The sequence below is a fragment of the Bombina bombina genome, chromosome 1 (genome assembly GCF_027579735.1).
Source record: "Bombina bombina isolate aBomBom1 chromosome 1, aBomBom1.pri, whole genome shotgun sequence".
Lineage (NCBI taxonomy): Eukaryota > Metazoa > Chordata > Amphibia > Anura > Bombinatoridae > Bombina > Bombina bombina.
In genome coordinates this window covers 1,585,437,498-1,585,452,095 of record NC_069499.1, presented here as the reverse complement: position 1 = coordinate 1,585,452,095, position 14,598 = coordinate 1,585,437,498, and the positions used below count along the sequence as shown (strand labels likewise).

At 34.0% G+C, this 14,598-nt stretch overlaps 1 protein-coding gene across 1 annotated transcript in view; it reads left to right on the top strand.

Moving 5' to 3' along the window:
• Positions 1 to 200: 200 nt before the first annotated feature.
• Positions 201 to 14,598, top strand: part of TBCD (tubulin folding cofactor D) — a 1,563,032-nt gene continuing 1,548,634 nt past the window's right edge. Inside the window, exons 1-3 of the mRNA XM_053710319.1 lie at positions 201 to 314; positions 2,576 to 2,780; positions 5,775 to 5,825. Of these exons, the coding sequence (XP_053566294.1) occupies positions 2,609 to 2,780; positions 5,775 to 5,825 (223 nt within the window). The 5' untranslated portion in view covers positions 201 to 314; positions 2,576 to 2,608. The remainder of the gene's footprint in view (positions 315 to 2,575; positions 2,781 to 5,774; positions 5,826 to 14,598) is intronic.

The following is a 14,598-nucleotide window of genomic DNA, read 5'->3' as shown; positions in this document are numbered from 1 at the left end:
CGGCCCCTGACCACGCCCCTTGCATAAGCAAACAAGTCAGCCCTTTAACCGTCTCTGGAAACTCCCTCATTCATTCATAACCCTCTATTGTACCTAACACGCCTATATTCTGTTATGCACACGCCCACTATTCCATTCACCAATCCTACCAGACCAGGCAGCACCACCTCCTAGTAACGCTACTTAGTTACGCCGTAGCTCCGCCTCTCCGTTACAGTGGATCTCGTTTTCATTTAGTTTGTTCCTCTTCACTCCCAGTACTTTGCTTGGTACGTCAGTGACTCTTTCTCGGTGTTGCCGGTAATTATAGCCACGTGAGTGTTGCTCAGCCTTTCACCTTCCCAGTGTGTGACAGTTCAATACTGTGCCCCCCTCCCCAGTGTGTGACAGTTCAATACTGTACCCCCCACCCCCAGTGTGTGACAGTTCAATACTGTACCCCCCACCCCCAGTGTGTGACAGTTCAATACTGTACCCCCCACCCCCAGTGTGTGACAGTTCAATACTGTGCCCCCCTCCCCCAGTGTGTGACAGTTCAATACTGTACCCCCTCTCCCCAGTGTGTGACAGTTCAATACTGTACCCCCTCTCCCCAGTGTGTGACAGTTCAATACTGTGCCCCCCACCCCCAGTGTGTGACAGTTCAATACTGTGCCCCCCACCCCCAGTGTGTGACAGTTCAATACTGTGCCCCCCTCCCCCAGTGTGTGACAGTTCAATACTGTACCCCCTCTCCCCAGTGTGTGACAGTTCAATACTGTGCCCCCCTCCCCCAGTGTGTGACAGTTCAATACTGTACCCCCCACCCCCAGTGTGTGACAGTTCAATACTGTGCCCCCCTCCCCCAGTGTGTGACAGTTCAATACTGTACCCCCCCTCCCCAGTGTGTGACAGTTCAATACTGTACCCCCTCTCCCCAGTGTGTGACAGTTCAATACTGTACCCCCTCTCCCCAGTGTGTGACAGTTCAATACTGTGCCCCCCTCCCCCAGTGTGTGACAGTTCAATACTGTACCCCCCACCCCCAGTGTGTGACAGTTCAATACTGTACCCCCTCTCCCCAGTGTGTGACAGTTCAATACTGTACCCCCCTCTCCCCAGTGTGTGACAGTTCAATACTGTGCCCCCCTCCCCCAGTGTGTGACAGTTCAATACTGTACCCCCTCTCCCCAGTGTGTGACAGTTCAATACTTTACCCCCCCTCCCCAGTGTGTGACAGTTCAATACTGTACCCCCCACCCCCAGTGTGTGACAGTTCAATACTGTACCCCCTCTCCCCAGTGTGTAACAGTTCAATACTGTACCCCCTCTCCCCAGTGTGTGACAGTTCAATACTGTACCCCCCTCCCCCAGTGTGTGCCAGTTCAATACTGTACCCCCCCCACCCCAGTGTGTGACAGTTCAATACTGTACCCCCTCTCCCCAGTGTGTGACAGTTCAATACTGTGCCCCCCTCCCCCAGTGTGTGACAGTTCAATACTGTACCCCCTCTCCCCAGTGTGTGACAGTTCAATACTGTGCCCCCCTCCCCCAGTGTGTGACAGTTCAATACTGTACCCCCTCTCCCCAGTGTGTGACAGTTCAATACTTTACCCCCCCTCCCCAGTGTGTGACAGTTCAATACTGTACCCCCCACCCCCAGTGTGTGACAGTTCAATACTGTACCCCCTCTCCCCAGTGTGTGACAGTTCAATACTGTACCCCCTCTCCCCAGTGTGTGACAGTTCAATACTGTACCCCCCTCCCCCAGTGTGTGACAGTTCAATACTGTACCCCCTCTCCCCAGTGTGTGACAGTTCAATACTGTACCCCCTCTCCCCAGTGTGTGACAGTTCAATACTGTGCCCCCCTCCCCCAGTGTGTGACAGTTCAATACTGTACCCCCTCTCCCCAGTGTGTGACAGTTCAATACTGTACCCCCCTCCCCAGTGTGTGACAGTTCAATACTGTACCCCCCCTCCCCAGTGTGTGACAGTTCAATACTGTGCCCCCCCTCCCCAGTGTGTGACAGTTCAATACTGTGCCCCCCCTCCCCAGTGTGTGACAGTTCAATACTTTACCCCCCCTCCCCAGTGTGTGACAGTTCAATACTGTACCCCCCTCCCCAGTGTGTGACAGTTCAATACTGTACCCCCCCTCCCCAGTGTTTGACAGGTCAATACTTCTGCCCCCCTCCCCAGTGTGTGACAGGTCAATACTTCTGCCCCCCTCCCCAGTGTGTGACAGGTCAATACTTCTGCCCCCCTCCCCAGTGTGTGACAGGTCAATACTTCTGCCCCCCTCCCCAGTGTGTGACAGGAGAATGCTGTGCCCCCTCCCCAGTGTGTGACAGGAGAATGCTGTGCCCCCTCCCCAGTGTGTGACAGGAGAATGCTATGCCCCCCTCCCCAGTGTGTGACAGGAGAATGCTATTCCCCCCTCCCCAGTGCGTGACAGGAGAATACTGTGCCCCCTCCCCAGTGTGTGACAGGAGAATGCTATGCCCCCCTCCCCAGTGTGTGACAGGAGAATGCTGTGCCCCCTTCTCCAGAACTTTGTTCTGACAGGAACTCTATGCTTTTTTTCCTTTTTTTAGTTTAATTGGAAAACCGCCGTAAGTATCGCTGAGATGGCTGCTGATGCGTCCGAGCGAGAGGATGAAGCTGGTGCAGATATTATTGCTAGCGGCTGTATCTTAGAGTCGTTTACAGAGAGCGGGGAGATCCGTGATCTGATTGGCAGCCTGCGTGATGTATATAATGAGCAAGTGAGCAGGGAGGTATGCATTCAGAGGTTTATAGGTAAGTCGTCATACAGATGTATGCCATTTATTTGTTAGTATACAAGAACATTTGTGATGTTTTAGTAAATATTTGTCTGTCATTCTGTACCTCTGCTCATTTGCAACACACAGAATTTATACCCACATGACTTCCTGAAAAGGACAGCTGCAGCTTGGGAAGCAATTGCTCCTATCTTGTGTACTGGCTTGTTCCTGCCCTCTCTCTTGTGTACTGGCTTGTTCCTGCCCTCTCTCTTGTGTACTGGCTTGTTCCTGCCCTCTCTCTTGTGTACTGGCTTGTTCCTGCCCTCTCTCTTGTGTACTGGCTTGTTCCTGCCCTCTCTCTTGTGTACTGGCTTGTTCCTGCCCTCTCTCTTGTGTACTGGCTTGTTCCTGCCCTCTCTCTTGTGTACTGGCTTGTTCCTGCCCTCTCTCTTGTGTACTGGCTTGTTCCTGCCCTCTCTCTTGTGTACTGGCTTGTTCCTGCCCTCTCTCTTGTGTACTGGCTTGTTCCTGCCCTCTCTCTTGTGTACTGGCTTGTTCCTGCCCTCTCTCTTGTGTACTGGCTTGTTCCTGCCCTCTCTCTTGTGTACTGGCTTGTTCCTGCCCTCTCTCTTGTGTACTGGCTTGTTCCTGCCCTCTCTCTTGTGTACTGGCTTGTTCCTGCCCTCTCTCTTGTGTACTGGCTTGTTCCTGCCCTCTCTCTTGTGTACTGGCTTGTTCCTGCCCTCTCTCTTGTGTACTGGCTTGTTCCTGCCCTCTCTCTTGTGTACTGGCTTGTTCCTGCCCTCTCTCTTGTGTACTGGCTTGTTCCTGCCCTCTCTCTTGTGTACTGGCTTGTTCCTGCCCTCTCTCTTGTGTACTGGCTTGTTCCTGCCCTCTCTCTTGTGTACTGGCTTGTTCCTGCCCTCTCTCTTGTGTACTGGCTTGTTCCTGCCCTCTCTCTTGTGTACTGGCTTGTTCCTGCCCTCTCTCTTGTGTACTGGCTTGCTCCTGCTGCCCTCTCTCTTGTGTACTGGCTTGCTCCTGCTGCCCTCTCTCTTGTGTACTGGCTTGCTCCTGCTGCCCTCTCTCTTGTGTACTGGCTTGCTCCTGCTGCCCTCTCTCTTGTGTACTGGCTTGCTCCTGCTGCCCTCTCTCTTGTGTACTGGCTTGCTCCTGCTGCCCTCTCTCTTGTGTACTGGCTTGCTCCTGCTGCCCTCTCTCTTGTGTACTGGCTTGCTCCTGCTGCCCTCTCTCTTGTGTACTGGCTTGCTCCTGCTGCCCTCTCTCTTGTGTACTGGCTTGCTTCTGCTGCCCTCTCTTGGAGGATCCTGTGAATGTCTCTCAGTCTGTTTATGTAGGATTTGTGACTCTGTGGCAAATGTAATCACTGCCATATATCAAACGGTGACAAAACAAATGCATCACTTGAGAAGGCTAGACAACGCTGACTTGCGCTTTCTCCTTCTGCTCTGCTCTTACTACCCTAAAGGTTTTGGTCAAAGCATTACAATTTCACTGCTGCGTGTATTGTTTTTTGTGCATAATATTTTAGTATTAAGAGGACATGAAAGAGGGATAATAAGAGTAATGTGCTACATGTTTTTATTATCGCACTACTTAGCTGAACACAAACGTTGGACAGCACATGTGCATAGTCCCCAATCACCTGCCTTGTTGAGTTCAGGATTAGCAGTGCATTGCTGCTCCGGAACTGGCTTTAACTATGTGTTTAACTCATTTTCAGGGGTTAAACACATAGGTCTATGCATGCAATAGTTCACTAACAGGACATTAGAGTATTTTATTCTTGCTTTTGTTTTTCCCTTTACTTACAATACCAATAGATAAGTAAATTAGGGAAAACTTCATCTGTTACCGGAGTGTAAAGCATTTTATATTCTATATTTCCTGTCTGTGGGACATGGAACACAATTTTTTATTACATGATTCAGATAGAGAATAGAATTTAAAACACGTTTCCAATATACTTCTATTACCAGATTTGCTTTGTTCTTATGCTATTCTTTGTTGAAGAGATATCTCAATAGGTAGTTTGCACGTCTGAAGCACTACATGGCAGTGCCATCTAGTGCGTCTGCTAATGTATAACTGTTATATAGTGCTGCAGACACGTGCACTCTGCTGACCTTCCTGCCTTTCAACAAAGGATACAAAGAAAATGAAGAAAATTTGATAATAGAAGTAAATTGGAAATTTGTTTTTAATGTTATGTTCTATCTGTATCACTGTAAAAAATGTTTGGCTTTATGTCCCATTATAATTAACTGTAAATGTTCATGATTCAGATAGAGCAGCAGTTTTAAAAGACTTTCCATTTTACTTCAATTATTAAATTGTGTCCAGTATTTTTATATGCACACTGTCTGAGGCACCAGCTGCTACTGTGCACGTTCAAGAGATCAGTGTATACATATACTAGTCTGTGATTGGCTGATGGCTGTCACATGATACAGTTATATGCACACTGTCTGAGGCACCAGTTACTACTGAGCATGTGCAAGAGATCAGTGTATACATATGAGTCTGTGATTGGCTGATGGCTGTCACATGATAGTTATATGCACACTTACTGAGGCATCAGTTACTACTGAGCATGTGCAAGAGATCACAGTGTATACGTATATGAGTCTGTGATTAGCTGAAGGCTGTCACATGATACGGTTATATGCACACTGTATGAGGCAACAGTTACTACTGAGCATGTGCAAGAGATCACAGTGTATACGTATATAAGTCTGTGAGTGGCTGATGGCTGTCACATGATAGTTATATGCACACTGTCTGAGGCACCAGCTCCTACTGAGCATGTGCACAAGTTCAGTGTATACGTATACTAGTCTGTGGTTGGCTGATGGCTGTCACATGATACAGGGAGCTGACAAATGGGGGGGGGGGTAAATACATTTGTCTGCGCTTATTTGAAATTCCTAGTGTGTCATTCCATTGTCTTTTTATTATGCACTTCTATTGTATTTAATTGTCCTTAAACACTATTTTTTTATTTTAGTTATAATGGATAAATATCAGGAGCAACCTCATCTCTTGGATTCACACTTAGGTATGTAAATAAGCAAATAATTTACCCTGAGCAGTTGTGTTTAATTATCTCGACCCTAGTAGGACTCGCCAAAGAAGAACTGTTCCCCCTGACTATGGACAGACAGAAATCAAAAGTCTTAAACCGCAAATGTTCATGGGATATTGCAAAGGGTCGACAAATCTGGTTAAAATTTAGAAGCCAGTAAGAATATTTAGGAGCCAGACTCTGGTATCTGTATAGACATATATGGAGAGTAACCCAAATAGTTAGGAGCCAGGGATAAAATTCTAGGAGGCTCCCTGGGTCCTGGGATATCGGTTCAGGTTTAGTGTTTCTCGAAGGTGTAGCTGTGAGTTCTGATTTGAGCGCAAAGAGTTTCATATTTTTGTGCACTTACTACTATTAAGTGCACACACGGTAATGCTTTGGATAGAGTAATGGGGACAATTTATACAGCTAGAATTTTACTTGATGGGCAATACCGCTCGTTTAGTTCCTCGCAGCAGAGCTTAGGTGGCGTATTCATTATTAATCCTATTTTACCTATGACGTTTACCTGTTAATGGTAGCGTATATTTATAATCTCTGTATATTTATAATCTCCGTATATTTATAATCTCCGTATATTTATAATCTCCGTATAATTATAATCTCCGTATAATTATAATCTCTGTATATTTATAATCTCTGTATATTTATAATCTCTGTATAATTATAATAACTGTATATTTATAATCTCCGTATATTTATAATCTCCGTATAATTATAACTGTATATTTATAATCTCCGTATATTTATAATCTCTGTATATTTATAATCTCCGTATATTTATAATCTCCGTATAATTATAATCTCTGTATATTTATAATCTCTGTATATTTATAATCTCTGTATATTTATAATCTCCGTATAATTATAATCTCCGTATAATTATAATCTCTGTATATTTATAATCTCTGTATAATTATAATAACTGTATATTTATAATCTCCGTATATTTATAATCTCCGTATAATTATAATAACTGTATATTTATAATCTCCGTATATTTATAATCTCTGTATATTTATAATCTCCGTATATTTATAATCTCCGTATAATTATAATCTCTGTATATTTATAATCTCTGTATATTTATAATCTCTGTATAATTATAATAACTGTATATTTATAATCTCCGTATATTTATAATCTCCGTATAATTATAACTGTATATTTATAATCTCCGTATATTTATAATCTCTGTATATTTATAATCTCCGTATATTTATAATCTCCGTATAATTATAATAACTGTATATTTATAATCTCTGTATATTTATAATCTCTGTATATTTATAATCTCTGTATATTTATAATCTCCGTATAATTATAATCTCCGTATAATTATAATCTCCGTATAATTATAATCTCTGTATATTTATAATCTCTGTATAATTATAATAACTGTATATTTATAATCTCCGTATATTTATAATCTCCGTATAATTATAATAACTGTATATTTATAATCTCCGTATAATTATAATAACTGTATATTTATAATCTCCGTATATTTATAATCTCTGTATATTTATAATCTCCGTATATTTATAATCTCCGTATAATTATAATCTCTGTATATTTATAATCTCTGTATATTTATAATCTCTGTATATTTATAATCTCTGTATAATTATAATAACTGTATATTTATAATCTCCGTATATTTATAATCTCCGTATAATTATAACTGTATATTTATAATCTCTGTATATTTATAATCTCTGTATATTTATAATCTCCGTATAATTATAATCTCCGTATAATTATAATCTCCGTATATTTATAATCTCTGTATATTTATAATCTCTGTATAATTATAATAACTGTATATTTATAATCTCCGTATATTTATAATCTCCGTATAATTATAATAACTGTATATTTATAATCTCCGTATAATTATAATAACTGTATATTTATAATCTCCGTATATTTATAATCTCCGTATAATTATAATAACTGTATATTTATAATCTCCGTATATTTATAATCTCTGTATATTTATAATCTCTGTATATTTATAATCTCCGTATATTTATAATCTCCGTATATTTATAATAACTGTATATTTATAATCTCTGTATATTTATAATCTCTGTATATTTATAATCTCCGTATATTTATAATCTCCGTATAATTATAATAACTGTATATTTATAATCTCCGTATATTTATAATCTCCGTATATTTATAATCTCTGTATATTTATAATCTCCGTATATTTATAATCTCCGTATATTTATAATCTCCGTATAATTATAATAACTGTATATTTATAATCTCTGTATATTTATAATCTCCGTATATTTATAATCTCCGTATATTTATAATCTCCGTATAATTATAATCTCCGTATATTTATAATCTCCGTATAATTATAATAACTGTATATTTATAATCTCTGTATATTTATAATCTCTGTATAATTATAATAACTGTATATTTATAATCTCCGTATATTTATAATCTCCGTATAATTATAATAACTGTATATTTATAATCTCCGTATATTTATAATCTCTGTATATTTATAATCTCCGTATATTTATAATCTCCGTATATTTATAATCTCCGTATAATTATAATAACTGTATATTTATAATCTCCGTATATTTATAATCTCCGTATAATTATAATAACTGTATATTTATAATCTCTGTATAATTATAATCTCCGTATATTTATAATCTCCGTATATTTATAATCTCTGTATATTTATAATCTCCGTATATTTATAATCTCCGTATAATTATAATCTCCGTATAATTATAATCTCCGTATATTTATAATCTCTGTATATTTATAATCTCCGTATAATTATAATAACTGTATATTTATAATCTCTGTATATTTATAATCTCCGTATAATTATAATAACTGTATATTTATAATCTCTGTATATTTATAATCTCCGTATATTTATAATCTCCGTATAATTATAATAACTGTATATTTATAATCTCTGTATATTTATAATCTCCGTATAATTATAATCTCCGTATATTTATAATCTCTGTATATTTATAATCTCCGTATAATTATAATAACTGTATATTTATAATCTCCGTATATTTATAATCTCCGTATAATTATAATAACTGTATATTTATAATCTCCGTATATTTATAATCTCCGTATATTTATAATCTCTGTATATTTATAATCTCCGTATAATTATAATAACTGTATATTTATAATCTCGTATATTTATAATCTCCTGTATATTTATAATCTCCGTATATTTATAATCTCGTATATTTATAATCTCTGTATATTTATAATCTCCTGTATATTTATAATCTCTGTATATTTATAATCTCCGTATATTTATAATCTCCGTATATTTATAATCTCCGTATAATTATAATCTCTGTATATTTATAATCTCCGTATATTTATAATCTCCGTATAATTATAATAACTGTATATTTATAATCTCTGTATATTTATAATCTCCGTATATTTATAATCTCTGTATATTTATAATCTCCGTATATTTATAATCTCCGTATAATTATAATCTACTGTATATTTATAATCTCTGTATATTTATAATCTCCGTATATTTATAATCTCGTATATTTATAATCTCTGTATAATTATAATCTCTGTATATTTATAATCTCCGTATATTATAATAACTGTATATTTATAATCTCTGTATATTTATAATCTCCGTATAATTATAATAACTGTATATTTATAATCTCTGTATATTTATAATCTCCGTATATTTATAATCTCCGTATAATTATAATAACTGTATATTTATAATCTCTGTATATTTATAATCTCCGTATATTTATAATCTCTGTATATTTATAATCTCCGTATAATTATAATAACTGTATATTTATAATCTCCGTATATTTATAATCTCCGTATATTTATAATCTCCGTATATTTATAATCTCCGTATATTTATAATCTCCTGTATATTTATAATCTCCGTATATTTATAATCTCCGTATATTTATAATCTCGTATAATTATAATCTCCGTATATTTATAATCTCGTATATTATAATCTCCGTATATTTATAATCTCCGTATATTTATAATCTCCGTATATTATAATCTCCGTATATTATAATCTCTGTATATTTATAATCTCCGTATATTTATAATCTCTTATATTTATAATCTCTGTATATTTATAATCGTCCGAATATTTATAATCACCGTTTAATTATTAATAATCTCGTAAATTTATAATTCTGTTATTATAATCTCCGTATAATTATAATAACCTGTATTTTATAATCTCCGTATATTTATAAATCTCGTATAATTATAATAACTGTATATTTATAATCTCCGTATATTTATAATCTACTGTATATTTATAATCTCCGTATATTTATAATCTCCGTATATTTTATAATCTCTGTATAATTATAATCTCTGTATATTTATAATCTCTGTATATTTATAATCTCCGTATAATTATAATCTCGTATATTTATAATCTCTTATAATTATAATAACTGTATATTTATAATCTCCGTATATTTATAATCTCCGTATAATTATAATAACTGTATATTTATAATCTCTGTATATTTATAATCTCCGTATATTTATAATCTCCGTATATTTATAATCTCCGATATTTAATATCGTATATTTATAATCTCTGTATATTTATAATCTCCGTATATTTATAATCTCCGTATAATTATAATCTCTGTATATTTATAATCTCCGTATAATTATAATAACTGTATATTTATAATCTCTGTATATTTATAATCTCCGTATAATTATAATAACTGTATATTTATAATCTCTGTATATTTATAATCTCTGTATATTTATAATCTCCGTATAATTATAATAACTGTATATTTATAATCTCTGTATATTTATAATCTCCGTATAATTATAATCTCTGTATATTTATAATCTCTGTATATTTATAATCTCCGTATATTTATAATCTCCGTATAATTATAATAACTGTATATTTATAATCTCCGTATATTTATAATCTCCGTATATTTATAATCTCTGTATAATTATAATAACTGTATATTTATAATCTCCGTATATTTATAATCTCCGTATATTTATAATCTCCGTATATTTATAATCTCCGTATAATTATAATCTCCGTATATTTATAATCTCCGTATATTTATAATCTCCGTATAATTATAATAACTGTATATTTATAATCTCTGTATAATTATAATAACTGTATATTTATAATCTCCGTATATTTATAATCTCCGTATAATTATAATAACTGTATATTTATAATCTCCGTATATTTATAATCTCCGTATATTTATAATCTCCGTATATTTATAATCTCTGTATATTTATAATCTCCGTATAATTATAATAACTGTATATTTATAATCTCTGTATATTTATAATCTCCGTATAATTATAATCTCCGTATAATTATAATCTCCGTATATTTATAATCTCCGTATAATTATAATAACTGTATATTTATAATCTCTGTATATTTATAATCTCCGTATAATTATAATAACTGTATATTTATAATCTCTGTATATTTATAATCTCCGTATATTTATAATCTCTGTATAATTATAATAACTGTATATTTATAATCTCCGTATATTTATAATCTCCGTATAATTATAATAACTGTATATTTATAATCTCTGTATATTTATAATCTCCGTATAATTATAATAACTGTATATTTATAATTTCTGTATATTTATAATCTCTGTATATTTATAATCTCCGTATATTTATAATCTCCGTATAATTATAATAACTGTATATTTATAATCTCTGTATATTTATAATCTCCGTATAATTATAATAACTGTATATTTATAATCTCTGTATATTTATAATCTCTGTATATTTATAATCTCTGTATATTTATAATCTCCGTATAATTATAATCTCCGTATAATTATAATAACTGTATATTTATAATCTCCGTATAATTATAATCTCCGTATAATTATAATCTCCGTATATTTATAATCTCCGTATAATTATAATAACTGTATATTTATAATCTCCGTATAATTATAATCTCCGTATAATTATAATCTCCGTATAATTATAATCTCCGTATATTTATAATCTCCGTATAATTATAATAACTGTATATTTATAATCTCTGTATATTTATAATCTCCGTATATTTATAATCTCCGTATAATTATAATAACTGTATATTTATAATCTCCGTATAATTATAATAACTGTATATTTATAATCTCCGTATAATTATAATCTCCGTATAATTATAATAACTGTATATTTATAATCTCCGTATATTTATAATCTCCGTATAATTATAATCTCCGTATAATTATAATCTCCGTATAATTATAATCTCCGTATAATTATAATCTCTGTATATTTATAATCTCTGTATATTTATAATCTCCGTATAATTATAATCTCCGTATAATTATAATAGCTGTATATTTATAATCTCCGTATATTTATAATCTCCATTTATAATCTCCGGTGTTGCTCTGTATTTTCTAGTTGAAGTCACCGTTAATCTTATGAAGCTTAAAGGGACAGTAAAGTCATTCATGATTAAGACAGAGCATACAATTTTAAACAAATTTCCAATTGACTTCTGTTATTTAATTTGCTTCCTTCTCTTGTTATCCTTTGCTGAAAGGTTTATCTAGAAAAGCTCAGGAGCAGCAAAGAACCTAGGTTTTTGCTGCTGATTGGTGGCTGCATATATATACTGATTGTCATTGGCTCACCCACATGTTTAGTTAGAAACTAGTAGTGCATTACTGCTCCTTCAACAAATGATACCAAGAGAATGAAGCAAATTTGATAATAGAAGTAAACTGGAAAGTTGTATAAAATAGTTTGTTCTACCTAAATCATAAAGAATAGTTTTGGTGGTTTCCTGTCCCTTTAATGCCCAGAACTCTCCAGCTGCAGATGAAGTTTCTAAAGCTAAACACTGAAGCAGAAAAGAACCAAACGACTCATTAAAGGGAAACTGAACCTAAATGTTTTCCTTTCATGATTCAGATATAACAGAAATTTTAAGCAACTTTCTAATTTACTCCTATTATCAATTTTTTTCTTTGTTCTTTTTGTATTTTTGTTTGAAAAAGCAGAAAAGTAAGCTTACAAGCCAGCCCATTTTTGGTTCAGCACCCTAGATAGCGATTGTGTATTGGTGGTTGCACTCAGCCACCAATCAGCAAGCGCTACCCAGGTACAGAACCAAAGATGGGCCGGCTTGTACGTTTATATTTCTGCTTTTTCAAATAAAGATAGCAAGAGAACAAATAAAATTGATAATAGGAGTAAATTAAAAAGTTGCTTAATATTGCTCCTCTATCTGAATCATGAAAGGAAAACATTTAGGTTCAGTTTCCCTTTAAGTCTCATATATTTTCTGTAATGTAAGCTTAGAGGGAGAATAATATATTAAATGTGTTTCCAATGATCCACTTCACTTGCTGGAATGTATTACATTATTTACAAATTGATCCTTTACCTTTATTATGTCATTTGAAACAGCTGATTTTGCCTATCGAATCTGCTACCTATAATTTAAATAATTAAATATTAGCTACAGAAAAACTGTTTAAACAAAAGCCAGCAGAAGAAATTACACTGTGGGAAGTGGGTGTTATATGTACTAAACCCTAATTTGTAATCGTTCTCCCTAAATATTGTGCTGAAAGTGATAAGATAAAGAGGTTTGATCTCATCTTAATGAATTATGGTCTCATAGAGTAAATATGTCTATTTCATATACAAAAATAAACAAAAAGGGGCAATTGCCTATACATATTATTCTTTGCAACTGGCATAACACGTCGCTGGAGACACATTAGCGGAAAACCATTTTACAGCACGCTGTCCCTTTAACTCTTAGTATACCCTTACCTTCTGAAGAAGTAAAGTGCGTTTTTCCCCAGAATTCACATTTCCAGTTATAATTTATCTAGAGATTTATTTGACTTAGAATTGTAGTTAAGTCAGAGGCTGTATAAGAAGTAGTTGCACCTTTTACTGAAGTTAGGTGTCTGTAAGATTGTCTGCACAGGCCTTGCTCCGCTGCTATATTACTGTTGTTGTTTGCAGAATCTTGGTGGCTTTAATTTTTTTTTTTTTTATTGAGGTCATAAAAGAAATACAGGACACAGAATAAATAACAAAGTCTTGCTATGGAATACATACACGTCTGACAATACAGTATACAAGTAGATACATCTGGGTTTTGGTATAATTTATTGGCATTACACTTAACACTAGAAATTGAAAGAACTTTTTTTTTTTTTTTGACAAACTTTATCTATGAACTCAATATGTCATTTGTGCTCGTATCCTGGGCCAAAATATAGTTATCTCTAAATATATAGAGTAAACTACAAGCACGTAGTGGTTATCCAGAAGACTAGATTTATAATCTCCATTCCATCTATAGGCCTCTCATGGGCCTTCAAAAACGCTAATCTAGTGGAGGAAATGTATACATATTAAAATAGTCACTCGATATCAAAACATATGTGTGTGTGTATATATATATGTGTGTGTGTATATGTATGTATATGTGTGTGTGTGTGTGTATATATGTATATGTATATATATATATATATATATATATATATATATATATATATATATATATATATATATATATATATATATATATATATATATATATATATATATATATATATATATATATATATATATATATATACATATACATACATACATAAGTAGGGGGAAGAGTACATATGGTCATGGATAT